The 21,369-nt window shown below is 39.1% G+C and overlaps 1 protein-coding gene and 1 pseudogene across 1 annotated transcript in view; both read left to right on the forward strand.

Moving 5' to 3' along the window:
• The window catches only part of PDK3 (pyruvate dehydrogenase kinase 3), a 75,055-nt gene that overhangs the window by 33,452 nt on the left and 20,234 nt on the right, over nucleotides 1-21,369 (forward strand). The window contains exons 3-6 of the mRNA XM_025372817.1: nucleotides 526-597; nucleotides 5,024-5,208; nucleotides 6,902-6,991; nucleotides 20,927-21,004. Of these exons, the coding sequence (XP_025228602.1) occupies nucleotides 526-597; nucleotides 5,024-5,208; nucleotides 6,902-6,991; nucleotides 20,927-21,004 (425 nt within the window). The remainder of the gene's footprint in view (nucleotides 1-525; nucleotides 598-5,023; nucleotides 5,209-6,901; nucleotides 6,992-20,926; nucleotides 21,005-21,369) is intronic.
• On the forward strand, nucleotides 15,023-15,307 carry LOC112616231 (annotated as a pseudogene).

The raw sequence follows: 21,369 nt of genomic DNA on the forward strand, positions 1-21,369 counted from the left end.
GTTGGTTTGATTCAGAGATTCACGAAGCTGTCGAGGCCCTGCTTTCGATGGCGTTGGCTTCGTTTTCAGACTGGATTCCCTCCTGGTGGCAGAATAGCTGCAGCAGTTCCAGGCTTCCAATCCACACAGCACACTGTACAAAAGCAGAGCAGGTTGGTTTCTCTGCCAGAGTCCTCCAGCGAGTCTTTTCTGTCATTTTGCTAGCCTGAATTGAGACAGTATGTCCCTTCCTGAGCCATTCCCTGTGTTCAGGAGAATGCACACAGTGATAGACTTAGACCTAAACTATTGGGCTAATGAATAATTAGTGGCAAGAGAAATAGGATTGCCCAGAGAAAAATGGGACCACGCAGGATCTTTGGAGGCACCGGCTTCCCTGATACACTTGAGCCACATGGGGGATGGGGATAGGATGGAGACCTGAGTGAAAATTTGGAGTGTTCTTAGGAAGAGGGAGAGGAGGGGTGGATGCTGGGCAGGCAACTAACACAGTAACTCTTCTTTTTCTTTTTTTTTTCATTTTAGGTATATGCAGAGTTTTCTTGAACTTTTAGAATATGAAAATAAGAGCCCTGAGGATCCACAGGTCTTGGATAAGTAAGTATGGTACCACTTACCTGAAAGTAAAAATATCTAGATAAGAAAGATTTTGGTAAATGTAATTCAAGTCATTAAGACTCAAGGAGTATGATGTGGACAAAAGCATTCATTTTCTTAATGAGTAATGACTCAACATTGAGTTTTTTTTTAATTCGAGTTAAGAATGTAACACAATACAAAAGTAATAATGACACTTTCAGTTTTGCTTTTCTGATCTAATTCTTAATACCTTTACCCAAGGTGAACTGGGCACTCACTATGAATACTGCAGTAAATGTTCCATCTAGTGGTAGTTTTAAGAATGCAGTGGCCTTTGTATATACATGAATTTATCTACTCAATCCTTTACAATTAAAAAAAAAAATTTCAACAGGATATTACATTTGAGCTCAAAAACTGTAGTGGTTTTGTTTTGGAGAGGCATAAAAGAGTACGTTTTTTATATAGCAACCTGAATTCTATTGTATTGCTCCCATTATGCACAGACTGGCAAATTATGCCGATGAGATATTTCTGTTTCTCATTTTTATTTATCCCAGGAACACTAACTCTAGCTGTAAGTATGTTTTCCCCTCCAAGAGAAATTAAATATCCCTTTCACATTAATTTCTTCCTGTTTCATATATATGTGAGTGGATGCATATGGTAGGCCTGTTGTACTGAGGAATTTCTAAGTATAAACTAGTCCACATAGTTGTGAGACTGAACACCTGACTTAATAGATGTTCCATAAGAAGAACTAGGAAAATACCATGTTATACAAGCAACCTTAGGAGGTATTTAACCCAGTCCTCTCAATCCACAGATAAGGAAACTGAGGTCAGAGATGTGAAGTGACTTGCCCAAGATTGTGACCATTCATAGCAAAGCTGGACCTATAAGTTATGTTTTCGTTTGAGCCATGAGTAGCTGGTTCTAGTCTAGTTGTAAACTAAAATTCAAAGGAAAAACAAAAGCCCTCACCTATTTTATACTTTGTTGGATGTTTTGTCTAATGGATCTGTGAAATGTGGAAGGCGGGGAAGCATTGGGTTAGAGCCCCAGATGTAGCGTTTTCCTTGATATAAGCCACTGCTGTCATTTAAGCGATCAGTATTAAATGAATTCAATCCAGGAGCTTTGTTTTCTCAAAAGTCGTTAGCTGGTAATCATTTGGTGGAAATCGGAAAACCTAGGGCTGACCACTCTAGCTTCAGATTTTAGAACAGATTTGTAGAAGCATAGTTGGTCCTTTGTATTGGCAGGTTCCACATCCTTGGATTCAACCAGCCGCAGATCGAAAAGATATTCAGGAAAAAAAAAAGGAATAAAAAATAACAATGCAACAATAAGAAATAATACAGATTTTTAAAATACAGTTTAACAACTGTTTAAATCGCATTTAGATTGTATCAGGTATTATAACTAGTCTAGAAATGATTTAAAGTATCAGAGAGAATGTGAGTAGGCTGTATACACTGTTTTAGACAAGGGACTTGAGCATCTGAGGATCTGGGTATCTTCGGGGATCCTGGAACCAGTCCCCTACGGATACTGAGAGACGACTATACATGATATTAAATTTCTGCTATTTTTTTCCTGGAGTCCCGTCTCAGTTTCTGGAACAGGTTATCAGATGCGATTTATGGCCATGAGCCTGCTTTGCAAACTGTCAGTGCTTAATCCAGTGTGTGCTTGACCATCGCAATAATAGCTGAGCTCTCACTCCGTGAGTTTTGTAACTTGCCTAGGTTCATGTGGCTAGTTACGATAGTTGGCATTCGAGAAGTATGATGTTCTTGGTGAAGGAAGGAGTGAAAGGTGAGCGAGTACCATGGTAGCAGCCTTTTCTGTTTACCAAGAGGTTGTATGGGATCACCAGCAGGGAAATCATTTTAGTAAAGCAAAAGTAGCTTAGAAGACAAGCATGTTGATCATTTATGATAGAGTTTAGAAGAGCCCGGAAGATTAGAGGAGAATTCTGAGCATTGAGCCATTGAGGTAAGTCTCCCCACTTCAGATAAGTTCAGGCACTTCTCTACTATAATGAATCGTTTCACTTTAGTAATATTTAACTTACAAATACATTGCAATGAGTATTACATAAAGGACAAATTGTCCATTATAAATTTTTTTGTGAATAATGATGGCCTAATTTAAGAGTTTTACATCTTTATTGTCATTGTATGTATGTATTTGTTACAGAAATATTTCATCATTCAGAAAAATAAGACTATTCAGATAAGTAAAAAAAAAAAAAAGCCGCCCCAATTTCTACTACCAGGGGACAACAACTATTACTATTTTCCTTTCTTTTATGCTTTTCCCTAGGCATGCATATATTTATATGTGTAAAATATTTTTACAAACATAACAAGTGTCAACATTGTAGATCTATGCCATTATTAATAGTGTCATAATATTCATGTTAATAGTCCATCTTCAGATAGTTCATGTGATTTGATCGTCTATCACTGGATTTTAGACTGGTTTGTAGTTTTCGTGCTACTATAAACAATGCTTTAAAGAACAACTTTTAAATACATCTGTTGGCCGGGCACGGTGGCTCACGCCTGTAATCCCAGCACTTTAGGAGGCCAAGGCGGTCAGATCACCTGAGGCCAGGAGTTTGAGACCAGCCTGGGCAACATGGTGAAACCCTGTCTCTACTAAAAATATGAAAATTAGCCAGGCATGATGGCGGGCACCTGTAATCCCAGGTACTTGGGAGGCTGCAGGAGAATTGCTGGAACCCGGGAGGCAGAAGTTGCAGTGAGCCAAGATTGTGCCACTGCACTCTAGCCTGGGCAACAGAACAAGACTCTGTTTCATAAATAAATAAATAAACACACAAACAGCTGTTCACCTTGTCCAGTTATTTTCCTAGGATCAATTCCTGGAAGTGGAATTATTTTCTTTGGGCTTTTGCTGTATGTTGTTAATTGTCCTGAGAAGTGCCTCAGTTAAGCCCCAAACTCTAACTGATGCTGATACATGGAGAATAATAAATATCACATTGTTTTAGTTTGCTTTTCTTATTTGTAAGGGTGAAGTTAATTGGCATTTGTGCTTCTTCTTTGGTAAATTTTGCATTGATAGCAGATCCTTTGCCTAGTTTTCTGATGGGGTGCTAGTTTTTTTCCTTTTCTTAAGGCTTTTTTTTTTTCACTTAATTTATTAATGTGTGTCCCTATAGGATTGCTAAAATTCTACATAGTCATATCATTTGTTTCTTCATATTATTTGTTTCTACCTTTGGTATTAAGCTTAGAACAGCCCTCCTTATCCCAAGGTTATATACTTATTCACCTGATTTTTCTGTTATCATTTCTGTGATTTCACCCTTTTACATTTTTAATCCAGTATTTGGTTTAAGTCTTGAAATTAGGATGTGACTTAAATTGTTAGCCCACTGTTCCAGTTAACTTGATTATTAGTTTGATTGTTTGCCTACTGATTTGCAATGTCACTTTCTCAATATGCTCAATTTTTATATATACATACTCACTCATGGGCCTAGTTCTAAACTTTTTGTTTAGTTCCATTGACTGACTTGTCTTCTACCATTCTTAATGTATTTTCCCCTATGCATATTTACAGTAATATGCCAGATACTTGAATAGTTGAACTGCCTGTGTTCTATCTGCATTTCATCACTATATTTTACTGCTGCAAGATATTTATTTCCAAATTTTACTCTTAAATTGTGTGTATGAGACACTTCGGGAGGCCAAGGCGGGCGGATCACGAGGTCAGGAGTTCAAGACCAGTCTGGCCAATATGGTGAAATCCCGTCTCTACTAAAAATATGAAAATTAGCCAGGCATGGTGGCGTCCACCTGTAGTCTCAGCTACTCGGGAGGCTGAGGTAGAAGAATTGCTTGAACCCGGGAGGCGGAGGTTGCAGTGAACCGAGATCGCACCACTGTACTCCAGCCTGGGCGACAGAGTGAGACTCCGTCAAACAAACAAACAAAACCCAAAAAACAGTGTGACGTTATTTCTTTATTCATGGAAGCTATTGCTTTGAGATTCCATTAATCAATCCTTGGAGATTTTGGGGGATTGTCCTCATGTTCTCAGAAGAAATACTGATATGTTCTGCAATTCTTTATTCAACTTTTATAGAACCTGTATTTATATGTAATCACTTATCCAAAAAGTCAGTGGATTCCTAAAAGGGTATTTGAGCATTTTTTTTCTGTACTAGAACCTTTTACTTTTTGCACCTCTGAAAGAAGGGTTTCTGTAGAAATAAGGTTGCAAGCAAAAACTTGGCTCATACTTTTAGTTTCTTGTGAGTGGTTCCTTGTTGTATGTAGTAAGAATAATGTCTTTACTTATAAAAATACCAGCAGACAACTAGTCTGGGGACAGAGCTGGGAAGTCTGCATCAGCCCATGAGATATTAAGACTGACCACGTTTTGTTTCCCTCTCACACAGCTTTCTACAAGTTCTGATTAAAGTCAGAAATAGACACAATGATGTGGTTCCTACAATGGCGCAAGGAGTGATTGAATACAAGGAGAAGTTTGGGTTTGATCCTTTCATTAGCACTAACATCCAGTATTTTCTGGATCGGTTTTATACCAACCGCATCTCGTTCCGCATGCTTATTAATCAGCACAGTAAGTTGGGGTTTGTTGGTCCAGTTTTGAAAAGGTAACCATAGTGATTTGTCCCAAATGTTTTCCTGTTGTTAATTTACTGACCTGCATTTTTGGTTGTAGAAACTTCATTTCTAGTTTAGTTTTTCCTAAGTGAATCCTAGCCATTGAAAAGCTATTAATTTGTATTCTTGGTTAAAAGAAATTTTTGAAAGGCTTTTATGAGGCTCACATTAGAGACAGGACCACTGCGTACCTTTTGAGTCTCTGCCGATGCAGTCCTGATGGGGATGGGGGACCGCCTTTAATGGCAGCTGGGCCTTCATCTCTGAATACTTTTATGTATCTCAGGTTGTATTCTTTTCTTTATCCTGGATGTTATGTGTTTTCCTTTTTAGTTTTAAAAACATTAACACTGGGAATATTGAATTCGATGTTGGTGATAGGAGCCATCAGTTCTTTATTTCACAGTGATCAGTGAAGTCAGATTAAGCCAGACTGTCAGCCCATAATCCCGTACTGAGAATTTTAGTCTGCTCTTTAGGGTACTAAGCAGATATGAAAAAAACAACTAAAATTCCCTACACACAAAAAACTTTTTGGCTTATCTTCAGCACTGTCTCTTTGGCTGATTTTATAATCCTTAAGGAAAAGCATCCACATGTCTAGAGCATAATTCACCCTGTTTGCTGCATTACAAAGTGGACAAAGTGTCTTTATTTTACTAATTTGATTTATTTGGATAAGTGAATGTTACACAACTATTAAATGTGGCTTTATATTAAATGTATATCCTCAAAATGGAAATGTATGACAATTTACAGGAATAAAAGAGCCTAAATACTATTCAACTAAATACTTAGATAACTCCAATTGCTTTCTGATCTAAATACACGTGTACACATATATACGTGCATGTTTTTAGGTCATTAGTTAAGCCTACACACCTCTGTTTTTCTTCGCCTTAATCAGTTGGAACTTTATTAATTGGCCTAATGCCTGTATTTATCATTTTTCATAGTTTAAAATCTCCCCTGTTTTATTTAGGCATCCTTCTTTTGTTAGTCACAATTTTTGCTTCGTTTAAAAATAACACCTATAAATATTTGGATGCAGATTGCTTTTTCTTTGGGGCTTATTTTGGCTTTTATTCAGAAACAAAATTTTGCAAATCTTGTATATTGTGAAATTATCTGAGTGTATTTTTAAAAATACTTGAACAAGTATTGTTTGTGTACACAACATTGAAACATAATCTTCTTGGGGGAGACATCTGAAATGCTGCCAGCAAAGACATTTTACAGGCTTGTCCAAATGGTATAGACTACGTGTTCTAAATATTTAATGAAAGTAGGAATAAGTGTCTGGAGTAGTACTAAGAAGGTGGGTATACTTGACTAAGGATGAAAGTAAGTTTCTTCATCCATGTCACATTGGGAGAGGAAGAATGGGTTGGGCACCTGGCACATGTCACTACTTTAGAACCTGCTGACTGCAGCTGACAGACCTTAAAGCACATCCTCGTCCTTCATTGACCAATAAGAGTTGCTCACCCATCAATTGTGTGTATTCCATTGCTCTAAGTTGCTGTGGATGCTAAAATGATTTTTACAAGTAAGAGATCCTTTCTAAACATAAGCCCCTGTATTTCCCTGCGTGACCATCCCAGCCTGCTGTGTTTTAATCCCCTCCCTTTCCTTTTGTGTTCGTCTAGCACTTCTGTTTGGGGGTGACACTAATCCTGTTCATCCTAAACACATAGGAAGTATCGATCCCACCTGTAATGTGGCGGATGTGGTGAAAGGTAAGGAGACCGTTGTAATGGTATCGATTACATTACAAATCGGATCGTGGTTTATTTGAGGCAACTTGTCTATAGGGTTATTTTGCAGTGCAGTCTGCTGATTCATCAGGTCACTCTGGGCCCAAGCCACCTGATCCAGATGAAATGTTCTTTCTAGGCAGTTAAGGAAAGATGCATAATTGGTAATGCTCAAAATGTGAGTTTCTATTTTATTGGTTAGAGTTTCATTTGTAGTTCTGTCTCAAACAGTAAACCTTTAAGTAAGATTCTGAGTGCCACTGTTATCTGAAAATTTCAGAGAATCCAAATTCTTGTCATAAAATTAGGTTGAATTCACATGTCTATAAAATTTAAACATCTTTCTGTTGTTCACATCTGGCTTTAGAATTTATGTGGCATGTAAGTTTCATGGGTTCATTGGACATTAAGCTAGACATTGTTCCAGTATCCTCTGGGAAGAACCAAGCCCTATATCCGTAAGTCCCTGGTACCCAGGCACTTTGAATTTGAACAGCAGTTTCTTCATTATTTATTCATTTAAGATCAATGCTGTCTCCAAGAAACCTTCCTGGATGTGAGCGATCCACCAGGTACCTCTTCAGTTTTCTTCAGTGTTATGGTTACTTTGTGCAACCTCATATCCCCAAATTGTCTCTTTCTGCAGATTATATCTCCTGTGTTAGCCTTTATCTCACTTCTCTAAACTCTCACCTCACAAGTTTCATGGGTGCAGTTCTCTCTGATCTTCATCAAGGATCTTTGTTGCTCTTCAGCAGCCATGGCAAAGGAAAACCTCTGCAATTTGTTTACCGTGGGCATTCCTAAACCCAGGGAGGAGGACCAGACCTGTTGGTTTTAGCTTAGCCTAGGATTGTCAAGCTGCGCCGGCCTCAGCCTAGGATTGTCAAGCTGCGCTGGCTTCTGTTGAGTCACAACACATTTACTCACGTTATTTCAGTTATAAGGTGAATCAGCCCAGCCTCAGCTCTCTAGGAATCCTATTGGTTGCTCTCTCACAAGATAACTTTGTGGTTCATCAGAACCTCCAAAGGCCTCCAGGGGCAAGGAGGAAAGGGTCAGGCTTATCATAGCTTATATGTTCATTAGGCCCTAGCTCAGTGCCTTTTATGAAACAGAAAACTTGGTTCAGACAGTTGATTACCCCTTTGAGAAAAAGGCATAATTTAGAAAGCAAAAGTGCATTGTGATATATGGTATGTGTGCCTTTTCTCTTGAACTGTAACCAATTTGAGGTCAGGGTTTGTGTCTTACATTTGTTTTATAACTTGCATAGAACCAAGTGTAGTGCTTGTGTAGGTGATTAATAAATATTCCTTGGTTTGATAAATTTTAAATCTTTTGAAAGTATACTTTTAAAAACAGCTTTATTGAAATATAATCTCATATGATAAACTTCACCCATTTAAAATGCTCAATTCAGTGGTTTTTAGTGTATTCACAGAGTTGTGCAACCATCACTACAATCCAATTGTAGAACATTTTCTTGTTTTTTTTTGAGATGGAGTCTCTGTCGCCCAGGCTGGAGTGCAGTGGCGCGATCTCAGCTCACTGCAAGCTCCACCCTTCGGGTTCAAGCGATTCTCCTGCCTCAGCCCCCCGAGTAGCTGGGATTACAGGCGCACGCCACCACGCCTGGCTAATTTTTGTATTTTTAGTAGAGACAGGGTTTCACCATGTTGGCCAGGATGGTCTCGATCTCCTGACCTCATGATCCACCCGCCTTGGCCTCCCAAAGTGCTGGGATTACAGGCGTGAGCTACCACGCCAGGCCTGTAGAACATTTTCATCACCCCAGAAAGAAACCCTGGACCCGTTGGCAGTCACTGCCTTCTACCCTTCTGTCTAGCCCTAGACAACCACTAATCTACTTTCTGACTCTGTATAGATTTTCCTATTATAGACATTTCATATAAACAAAGCAATATAATATATGGTCTTTGGTAACTGGCTTCTTTCACTCAGTATAACATTTTCAAGGGTCATTGACATTGTAGTATCTTTCAGTACTTTATTCCTTTTTATGGCTGAAAAATATTCCATTGTATGAATATAACACATTTTATTTTTCTCTTCATGTTAGCTGGGTGATCTTAGACTCGGTTAAGTAACCTCTTTGGGGCTCACATTCTTCATCTGTAAAATGATGCTCTTGGTGATTCACCTATATTGTAGCGTTAAATGAATTCATATTTGTAGAACTCCTAAAGCGATGCTAGTACACAGTAAAGGCTGTAGACAGGTTTACTAGCAGCAGATAGTCCTTGGGTGTCAGACACGTCATTTGGCTTCCCATTTATGCCATTGATTCTATAATAGGTTGGTGCCTTTATTTTGTTTCTGGCATAAATTATAAAATATTTTTAAAAGTCATTTCAGGCTTTTATAAGACAGTTGGAAATTTGAACACTGCATATTTGACATTAAAAATATGTTAACTTTTAAAGTGTGATATTGGTATTTGGTGGTGTTTTTATAAAGGTATACTAGCTTTGAGAGAGGTATTTTAAAATATTTACACATGATATGAAATGATGTGAGATTTGCTTAAAAGTTATGCACAGGGAGGAGAGTGAAAAGGACTGGGCATTTGTTGAAAATTCTTGAGGCTGTTGATGGGCACATGGGGTTCATTATACTATGCTCTGTACTTGGGTATGTGTTTGGAATTCTTCACGGTAAACATATTAGTCTGTTCTCATGTTGCTATAAAGAACTACCTGAGACTGGGTAATTTATAAAGAAAAGAGGTTTGATTGACTCACAGTTCTGCCGGCTGTACAGGAGGCATGGCTGGGGAGGCCTCAGGAAACTTACAATCATGGCAGAAGGGTGGAGGGGAAGTAAGCACGTCTTCACTTGGTGGCAGGAGAGAGCAAGCGAAGGGGAAAGCGCTACACACTTTTAAACAACCAGATCTCGTGGGAACTCACTATCATGAGAACAGCAAGAGGGAACTCTGCCCCCCATGATCCAATCACCTCCCACCAGGCCCCACCACCAACACTCAGGATCACTATTCAATATGAGATTTGGGTGAGGGTGCAGAGCCAAACCATATCAATGAAGTTTTAAAAACACTTGTTTTCATCATCTTATTGTCTCTCCACAAATAAAGTCTTTCACTAATTTTTAGGGAGCTTTTAACCAAGAACAAATACAACCAGATAAGTAACAGGGAGTTTTATGAAACTGTTATCACTTCTATAGAACAGAGAGATTAAGTGGTGCTACAGTGAGTCAGAGGTATCATAAGAGAATGTGAGGAGGAATCGACTGTGACTTGACTTTTAACATGGAAAGAATCTATCGTCTTATGGCACTTACTCTCTGTGTTTCTCTTCTCTCATATTTAGTACATATTACCCGGCCTTGTCATTATTTGTACTTTTTTTTTTTTTTTGAGATGGAATCTCGCTGTGTTGCCCAGGCTGCAGTGCAATGGCGTGATCTTGGCTCACTGCAACCTCTGCCTCCTGAGTTCAAGCAATTCTCCTGCCTTAGCCTCCCAAGTAGCTGGAATTACAGGCACCCGCCATCATGCCCAGCTAATTTTTGTATTTTTGTAGAGATGAGGTTTCACCATGGTCTTGAACTCCTGACCTCAGGTGATCCTCCCACCTCAGCCTCCCAAAGTGCTGGGATTACAGGCATGAGCCACTGTGCCTGGCCTATTTGTCTCTCTCTAACTAGGGTGTCAGTTTCTAAAGGTCTGGAATTATTCTTATATGCTTTTGCATCACTCCTCTTAGGGTCAGAAGTTTTGTACCAAAAAGTAGCTGAAGATTATATGAAGAATAGTTCAATACGTATTTGAAAGAAAACACTGGAAGTTTATGCCAACGTCTACCTCATAGCCTCCTGTTTGCTTTGTCCCTTTTAGTCACAATTTTGACCCTGAGCCACAGTCCCCTCCTTTTTCTTCCTTCTTCCTGTACCCACAGCTTTATCTTCAGTCTTTCTCCTGCCCTTGTTAACTGTATTATACCCATTATTGTACTGTGAACAGAGTTGACTGCTTCTTCTTCTTTAATCATTTCTGCCGCTCACTGGCATAATTAAAGCTTGGAGTTCCTAGTGAAGCCCTATACAATAACAGTCACTTCTTGTGCCCTTCTGTGACTCAAAATCCCCCTTCCCCCAGCACACACACACACACACACACACACACACACACACACACACACACGCATGGACATGTACACACATGCAAATCCCACCCCCACACTCATGGGGTAAGCAGGAAGGGCTGGCACGCTCCCCATTCCCCACACCTCTCTCAAACCATGTTTTTTCATCTCTCAACAGCATCTTCCCTTAAGGAAAAAAAACTGGAGTTGGTTTCAGATTCTGAAAGTGTATAACCCTCTAAAGCAGCAGTCACACAATCAACTTTCTGACATCCTTCATTCCCTTCATAAATGATGGATACCATACCCACAGCACACTAAATACTCTTGGCTTATATGCATTTTCTGGAATGCTTTTGTACTTCTGCTTCCACCTGGTGAGGTTCATGCTTACTAAGGGTAACTTATTTGTACCCAAGCCATTGATGTAAGTTATACTCACTGTTGTGACTATATAATTTATTTAAACGTTACGTAAACTGAAGAAATATACATACATAAAAGAGACTTATTTCTGTTAAAACCAAGTTGAATGCTTTGGAAGGACTCTTAAAAATGTTATGAAATTACCGTGAGTAAGAAAACGATTAGATTACATGGCAACACAGAGTAAAAATCTTACCTGGAATTCATACCCAGGTTGCCTCACAAGTATCTTTAAGTTTATTATACTTTAAAGAAATAGGAATTAGAATTCATAGATGTAAGTGATGTTCTTCATCCAAGAAAGACGAACTGGAACCCCAAACTGATCCACATTCAAAGGAAAGGCCTTATGTGAATATATTGACAGAGAAATAAATTGTATGTTCAAATGTGCACTTTAAGTTAATGTTTAGGATAGTAATCAAATTTTATGGTTTCCCACTTTACCCAACATTTCTGTTAATCATCCAACTCCTTTTCCCAGTTGGGACAGTTAAGAAGACTATTGCCATATTACCAAAATCATAAAAGTGCTCATCAAAGAAAGTTCAGCAAATGTGGGAAAAGGGAGAAGAGAATAAAAATTACCCATTTTCATAATTTAGTGAGAACATTGTTTTATACATTTGAACTCATCAGATTTATAGATAGGTGTGCAGCTGCAAATATTGTGTCTAATCTTTGTCTCCGTGAAATCCATAGTATTTGTGTATTTCTCTATCTCCAGCACTAATGCCCATCACACACACCCTTCCTGGCTGAATTCAATACCCCATGGTAGAAGCCTCTATCCTGCTGTCTGCGTCAATATTGTTGGAGTTCTTCCTGTGTTTAATCTGTGATACTCATTATCTGTATATTCAAATGGTCTTTCCAGCCAAGTGTGCATAACCTTTATTCCGCAGTGGGGGATTGGCCTTATATCAGTTACTTTTTCTACCCTGGCAAATGGGCTAGGCAACCTAGAAGGAAACCTGCAGGCCTCTTTTTTCCTTGTAGACCAAAGCACATGTCTCCAGTGAACTGTCTGCTTCATTTCCTGTGGACCCTCCTCTTAATTTTTTGAGCATCAAATACTTATGCAGAAGCTATTTCTAGCTCCAAGTAAGACTGAGAGAGAATAAAGAAGGCACAGAGCACCAAAGGTCGAAAGGCCTGAAATTTCTTCTGTGTCTTCTAGCTAAAAGGCACTGGAGTCTCCATCCCCAAATGCCCCAGGAGCAACCATCAGAAAGTCTCAAGAGGCCCAGGCCTCACCAGCTCTTCTTACCAATCCCTGCCAAGTGTTGCCAAGGAAAGGAAGAAATGGATGTCAGCCTCTTTTGACTCTTAGTGAAGTCTTACTATTGCCTTCCTCTTTTTAGAGTAGTTGATATTTTCACCCTGGCTTTTTACCTTCTTCCACTATCCTCTGAGATTTCTTAGTTAATCTTCTAACTCAGAATCTCTATAGCTAATCTTTTATTTCCTTCCTTTTGTTTTAAGCAGTTAGATGTTGCAAGAGTAAGGGCTCTGGGTTTTAATGACAGCCCTACTAATGATTTTCTTAGCTGTGAAGATCCTACATGGTTTAAGCATAGTCGGGTGTCCAGCCCAAATGACCCTGTGTGGGCATGTGTGTGTGAGCCTCTTTGTATGCACACATGTGTGTTTTATAGGTTTAATACATGTTGGTCGGGTGCAGTGGCTCACACCTGTAATCCCAGCACTTTGGGAGGCCGAGGGGGGGTGGATCATCTGAGGTCAGGAGTTCGAGACCAGCCTGGCCTACATGTTGAAACCCCATCTCTACTAAAAATACAAAAGTTAGATGGGCATGGTGGCAGACACCTGTAATCCCAGCTACTCAGGAGGCTGAGGCAGGAGAATTGCTTGAACCCGGGAGATGGAGGTTGCAGTGAGCTGAGATCACACCATTACACTCCAGCCTGGGCAACAAGAGTGAAACTCCGTCTCAAACAAACAGACAAACAAACAACAACAACAAAGCAAGTGTTAAGCCCACTCCCATCCTTAGATCTCTTGAGACAGATTACAGAAAACTATGTAGAAGAGTAGAGACAATATTTTTATTTTTGACTAGACAGTTGTAGCAACGTATAAAAATGGGGTGCATCTTGTGTAGCATTAATTGAATGTGCAGAACACTGAAGCATGCCTCCTTGCTGCTTATTTAGCACATTAATATCTACCTTTACACATCTGCAAATTATAGACTCCAGGTAGTGAATGCTAGAATTAGAGTTGTAAAGCAGGTCCTATTATCCTTTGGGAGGTGCCTTCCATTGTGACCCTTTTCCCTCCTTTCTTTGTAAGAAACTAGGAAATAAAATGGAAAATCCTGCTGTAAGATCATTTTAAAGGTATATACTTAAATACTTGGTATAAAAATCAATTCTCGCAGTGATGCTAAGTTGCCTGTGTTGTTCCTACATGCTATTATTGCTTAATATAATAGCACACAAATGGTATCCTCAGAGCGCGTGACATTATTCTGATTCAGAAATAATGTCTTGTGCTCTCACTTTGGGCTCTTCAGGTTACAAGTAACAGAGACCCACTCATGCTAGCTCAAGAAAGATTTATCAAAAGAACCTGGTAGGTCCCGTGATAATCCAAGGACAGGAAGCACTTTACAGTTGGGGCTATAGAAATTGGAATTATCAGCCTGGCCAACGTGGTGAAATCCCATCTCTGCTAAAAATACCAAAATTAGCCAGGTATGGTGGCATGTGCCTGTAATCCCAGCAACTCTGGAGGCTGAGGCAGGAAAATTGCTTCAACACGGGAGGCGGAGGCTGCAGTGAGCTGAGATTGCACCACTGCACTCCAGCCTGGGTGACAGAGTGAGACTCCATCAGAAAAAAAAAAAAAAAGAAATTGGAATTAGGAAACAGAAAACAAGATTGTTTTCTGTGTATCTTTGCAACTGGAGCTGCCAAGTCATGGCCTCTCCGCCTTTCTCCATGCCTGCTCCATTTACCTGTTTTTGTCTGTATACTGGATGACTCAGTGGCATCTTGTTGGGCACTCTAGTCCTTCACAGATCTCATGATAATTCTCAGTGTACCCTTTTGGCTTCTGCCCTGCCTGATCACCCCAACTGTCTTGATTCTAAATTCCCAAAAGATGCATTTAATTAACTCAGCTTATCTTTTTTTTTTCTCCCTATGATCACAAGTTTTAGGATTCTGATCAGTCTGGAGATTGGTTGCCCTTACATTGGATGTTCTACTCCCATTTGCCCAGTCTGCTGTGGTTTGGAGCATGAGATGTGGGGGCCTACTCCTTTAAAAAATCCCCATTGGATCCCACTCAGGATGGGTTTGGGATAGGAAGGATGATGATAGACATGCCTTATTAGAATTTCTCTGAGACTTGAAAGTGTTCCTAAAAGGCAGCATATCACTTCCAGAAGGTGCGGTGCGGGTCAGTGTTGTCTTTGTGGGCTTCCACCATGGTGCACTGTGGCCAGGGCCAAAAAGTGCAGAAGGTGAATATAGCCCATCAGCCTTACCTTCATCTTCAGATACTTGCAAAATAGATCTCGGATTCAGGTATGACTCTATGAGCAAGTGAATATGCTGATAGAGGGCCATATCATTGGTTTTGATGAGTCTGTAAACCTCATATCAGATGATGCAGAAGAGATTCATTGTGAAACAAAGCCAAGAAAACCCCTGGGTCAGATCGTGCTAAAGGAGATCATATTCTGCCACAAAATGTCTCTAACCAGAAATGATCAAGGAAGTGAGAAACTATTGAGAAATTGTTTTTTTAGGTGTCCTTTGTTGGGAGTATAGTTCTAAAATGTCTGTTCAGATTGTTTCCCTTATCCATATATATTATTACCAGATGACAATAAATGCTGTGGGATTGTTTTTATTAAGAAAATAGAAATAAAACAATTAAAAACAGCCTATCAGCACTTTTCTAATGTTTTCTGGTCATTTACATTTACCTTTTTCTGACAGTGGCTTCTTAAACTTCAGCTTTATGATTTTCTGTATTCTATTAGACTCAAAGTTAGGGATCTTGGCACTTTCATTTTAATTTTTTCAACAGTCACTCAAATTCATCCTAGTCCAGCCTCTCATATTTGTTGTCTCAAGTAATTGCATGTATTCAAGATAGAGGCTAATTAATATTTGATAACAGAGTTCTGTGGTGAATTTTGAATAGGAAAATCTGATAAAGCAACCTCCATTATCTATTTAATTTTCCTGTGTGCTATTTATTAAAACAGATTCATGGCTAGTTTGGTTCTGTTGGGCTGATTTCTGTGTGAACCTTCACCCTGTTCTCAGCCTTTTAAAATTTTAGTCTTGGCCGGGCGTGGTGGCTCATGCCTGTAATCCCAGCACTTTGGGAGGCCGAGGCAGGCGGATCACGAGGTCAGGAGACCAAGACCATCCTGGCTAACAAGGTGAAACCCCGTCTCTACTAAAAATACAAAAAATTAGCCAGGCATGGTGGCAGGCACCTGTAGTCCCAGCTACTTGGGAGGCTGAGGCAGGAGAATGATGTGAACCTGGGAGGCAGAGCTTGCAGTGAGCCGAGATCACGCCACTGTACTCCAGCCTGGGCAACAGAGCCAGACTCTGTCTCAAAAAAAAAAAATTTTTGATTCATGTATTTACAGTTTAGTTATTTTAACCTGGGGAAGTATGTATGAGCCACACCTACAGTTTTGTTAATTATTTTATAATCAGTACCTTAAAACCCTTGAAAACAGATTCCTAAAATAAGGCATATGATTTATATTCAGCGGCAATAATAATTTTCTAATATTTTCTTCTAAAGATTGATGGTAAATATTGGCTCCAATATATTGCACATAAAATAATTTGGCAGTTATCTTTTTTGATATTTTGATATCTAAATTTAAAAAATAGAAAAGTTTGATTAGAAAGCTTATTATAAGTAGAATTTGCATTTTACTCTAAGTGTAAATTACAAGCCATTAGTTGAATTTTGGTTTTGATGGTGATTTCTTAAAGCTTTTTCATTTTTATGTTAAATTATTTTACTTAAACAGAAATATCCTGTTTGAGTATATAAGTGCTGTCGCCCCAGTACCTCATAAGCATTCGTGTCCTAGGAGAGATGAGTGGCAGAATTAGTGTGACTCAGACTTGACTTTCCAGGGAAGTGGTCTAGCTTCTCTTCCAAATTACCTGTTAAGTTTTAAGAATGTGGACTCTCAGGCTTCAACATAGAGCTACTGCCTCAGAATTTCCAGGGGTTCCTTTCATAATCTGTACTCTTTCTTTCAAACCTGGTAACGAATCCCACACACAGCTAGATTGGGGAATGACTCTAGGCCTCTAATTCCCAGTCTCACCAAAAGGAACACCCCCTGTCAATGTAAGTTACTGCATGTTGAGAACTTAATCATGGGCCAGAGGATCGTTCCATTTAACAAATGCTCACTAAGTGTGTATTGTGTCCCAGGCACTGCAACATGCATTGTGTCCAAGGAATTTACAAAGATGCATAGTATATAGATAATATCATTAATGCCCTTTTGGCTAGCTGGTGTATGTGAGTCTACATTGTGATGACTTGAGTTCTTCAAGGATCATCATGCAATTCTTAATTATAGCATTGATACACTATATTTTGTAGTGATGCTTTAAAAATTCTTAATCACACGTGGTTTTAGGAGCTGTACTGGGTCTTTGTGTTTTGAGTTGGCTGCTTCTGTCCGGGCTTGGTCTTTCACATGTTAAATTTGTGTAGCACGTTTTCTTAACAGCGCTGTCATAATCATGCTACTGGGCAAGCGAATTCCATGAGAAATTAGGACATTTAGTGGGTGTAGATTATTTTTGTTTGGTAGTGAATGGAAGAGCACTGTTTAAACATCTTTATTACATACCTGGAGGAGTTGTTTTGTGGAGATGTGTTGGCTTTGTGTATGGATAATGAATGATCGTTTTTAGGTTTCAGTGTTTGTGATCTTGGAAATTCCTGTTCAACTTTGTGCTTTCACGTCACTAGGTGGAGATGTAGCATTGTTTGGTGGCATAGGCTAAGCAAGAGGAGTGAGTCTTGATTTCTCTTCTTTTGACAAAAGTACTTTAGAGATATTTGATAAGGTTTATTATAGCCTAGGAAAACACTTGTAAATTTAGTATAATTCAAAATTTTTAACTTACTTTCTTTTTCAGGGTTGAAATTCAATCCTACTTAAGTGTCTATTTTCATACTGACCAACTCTTTGAAACATTTTTTTTCTCCTCTTACTGCTGTTTCCTTTTTGCTGTCCCTCATTATTTCACCTTGTCTGAGTTATTTTAATATCTCTATCTTTGGTTCTTTATAGGGATTTAATTCTAAAAGTTTAGTAAAAGAATCAGAATTCTTACTCTGAGGTCAAATAATAGATAAAATTTTAATTTGGTAGCAATATGAAGTCAATGAACCAAAATTTATAGTCTGAACATACCCTAATCTTATCTTTGTATTATTGTAGGTTAATAATGTCAATTTTTAACATTAACATTCTGTAGGGCTTACTTTTCCCCCTTTCCTTCCTTCCTTCCTTCTTTTTCTCACCTCTTGAATATTAAACAAGCACAATATCTACTTTTGCACAGTATTGATATGGGGAATATAAAGGAAATAAGAGCCTGTCTCCAAAGAGCTGATAATCCTGTTGAGAACATTCCAAATGCGCCCACGAAGCAGCAATTTTCTACTCCTAGGTATATACCCAAGAGAAATGAAGGCATATGTTCACACAAATGTTTGGACATGAAGGTTCATAGCAGCACTATTCATAATAGCCAAAAAGTGGAAACAACCCAGATGTCTACCAGCTGATGAATGGATAAAGAAAATATGGTATACTTGCACAATGGAATATAATATAGCAATAAAAAGAAATGAGGTTCTGATACATGCTATGATGTAGATGATGCTTGAAAACATGCTGGTGGAAGAAGCCAGTCACAGAAGACCGCATATTATTCCGTTTATGTAAAAAGTCCAGAATAGCAAATCTATAGAGACAAAGTAGATCCATGGTTGCCTAGGCCTGGGTGGAGGGGAGTAACTGCTAACGGGTTTGGAACTTCTTTTGGTAGTGATGAAAATGTAAACTTGATTATAGTGATTAATGCACAGCTCTGACTATATACTAAAAACCACTGAGTTGTATGTACTTTTTTTTTTTGAGATGGAGTCTCACTCTGTTACCCAGGCTGGAATGCAGTGGCGTGATCTCGGCTCACTGCAACCTCTGCCTCCCAGGTCCAAGTAGTTCTCCTGCCTCAACCTCCTGAGTAGCTAGGACTACAGGCACCCGCCACCATGCCTGGCTGATTTTTGTATTTTTAGTAGAGAAGGGGTGTCACCATGTTGGTCAGGCTGGTCTCGAACTCCTGACCTCAAGTGATCCCCCTGCCTCGGCCTCCCAAAGTGCTGGGATTACAGGTGTGAGCCACTGCGCCCGGCCGTGTGTACACTTTACTTTCAGTGAGTGAATTGTATGGTATAAGAATTATCTCCAATAAAGATTTTTTAAAAGTAAACTTTACTTTCAATGAGTGAATTGTATGGTATAATAATTATCTCCAATAAAGATTTTTTAAAAGTAAATTACCAAAAGGTTTAAAATTTATCAAACCAAGGTTTTTAAAAAATTTTTAATTTATTTTTATTTATTTATTTTTTATTTTGAGATGGAGTCTCACTCTGTCCCCCAGGCTGGAGTGCGGTGGCACGATCTCGGCTCACTGCAACCTCTACCTCCTGGGTTCAAGCAATTCTCCTGCCTCAGCCTCCCAACTAGCCTCCCAACTAGCTGGGATTACAGACACTCACCACCATGCATGGCTAATTTTTGTATTTTTAGTAGAGACGGGGTTTCACCATGTTGGCCTGGCTGGTCTTGAACTCCCGGCCTCAAGTGATCAGCCCACCTCGGCCTCCTAAAGTCCTGGGTTTACAGGCGTGAGCCACTGCACCTGGCTCAAGGACTGTTTGTTGACCATCTACATAGGCACTATACGAAGTTCTATGCAAGTTATAAAACAAGTGTTAAGACACAAACACTGACCTCAGATTGTTTACAGTTCGAGAGAAAAGGCATACATGCAGTATCCAATGTCTTGTAATGCACCTTTGCTTTCTGAATTTGCTCCTCATCTTTGAATCTCCTGAATTCTGTCTTCCAGCTATTTCTGTAATGGCTCTGATCTTCTTACCATATGTTTTTTATTTTATCCTTTAAAAAGTGAACTGTTGCTCCTCAGACTTTGATAAATATCAGCCCCAGCCTGTTACCTTTAACTAATTGAAAGGACCTTTTAAAGTGATAGTGGCATCTCCAGTAATTTAAATTGTGTGGCTCATGGAAATCCATTCATTCAGCAAATACTTACTGAGGTTTCACTTACAAATAACTCTGGCAAATCACAAGACTGTTGGCATTATTATTTTTAAGATCATGACAAATATTATTTTGCTACAATTTAGTCAGGTTGCATGGTGCTTGGAAAGTATAGTCTTGAGTTCCTAAATTTTCATGAAAAATATCTTCTGGTAATAGTTATAAGTTAAACAAATACGTGTTTGGTATAGAGCTAGTTGAATTGCCAGTATTCTAGTATGTTGCCATTGTTATGGTCATTAAGACTTTAAGAAAAGAAAGCCAGGCACGGTGGCTCATGCCTGTAATCCCAGCACTTTTGGGAGGCCAAAGTGGGTGGATCACCTGAGGTCAGGAGTTCGAGACCAGCCTGGCCAACATAGTGAAACCTCATCTCTACTAAAAATACAAAAATTAGCTGGACGTGGTGCCATCCGCCTGTAATGCCAGCTACTCGGGAGGCTGAGGCAGGAGAATCGCTTGAGCCTGGGAGACGGAGGTTGCAGTGAGCCGATATGGCACCACTGCACTCCAGCCTGGGCAACAGAGTGAGACTCTGTCTCAAAAAACAAACAAACAAAAAAATCCTTTAAGAAAAGAGAGATTAGCTGGGCATGGTGGCATGTGCCTGTAAGGCCAGCTACTTGGGAGGCTGAGGTGGGAGGACTGCTTGAGCCCAGTAGTTCGAGCCTGCAGTGAGCTATGATCACACCACTGTACTCTAGCCTAGGCGACAGAGTGAGACGCTGTCTTGGAAAAAATAGAAAAGAGAACTTTTGTTTTAGTCATGGTAATTCTATTAAAGCCACAAAAGGATATTTTGTAAAAGGTTGTAGTTGATTTATTCTACATCCATCTGTTTAGACAGTTTCTTTATCTTATATACCTATAGATATATACATGCACATGCATGCACACACACACACACATGCTTGTGCCTATATGTTATTAGTGCAGCAGCTAAACTTTTTCCTTTTCTTGTAGATGCATATGAAACAGCCAAGATGCTGTGTGAACAGTATTACCTGGTAGCTCCAGAGCTGGAAGTTGAAGAATTCAATGGTAAAAGAAAACTAATTTTAACCTTACATTCAAAAAAGCTGACTAAGAAGCTCTTTATACCTAAGCCATATTTCAGTGAGATCCAAAATTTTTTCATTTTCTTATATATTTTGTAAACTTTCTGTGCCTTTGGTCAACCAGATATATTATTGTAAGGAGTTTTTATACAGGAATGTGTAATGTGTTAGACCCCAGAATTCTTGGAACAGAAGTAATCAAGGTAGAGTATGTACAAAGGTATAAATAGGCTCTTCTCAAAGTAACAAATGCAAACAGTCAATAAACGTATGGAAAAGTGTTTAACTTCACTAATCAAGGAAGTACAAACAAAAACACAAATGCCTTTTTTTTTTTTTTTTTTTTTG

Source organism: Theropithecus gelada, chromosome X (genome assembly GCF_003255815.1).
Source record: "Theropithecus gelada isolate Dixy chromosome X, Tgel_1.0, whole genome shotgun sequence".
NCBI lineage: Eukaryota > Metazoa > Chordata > Mammalia > Primates > Cercopithecidae > Theropithecus > Theropithecus gelada.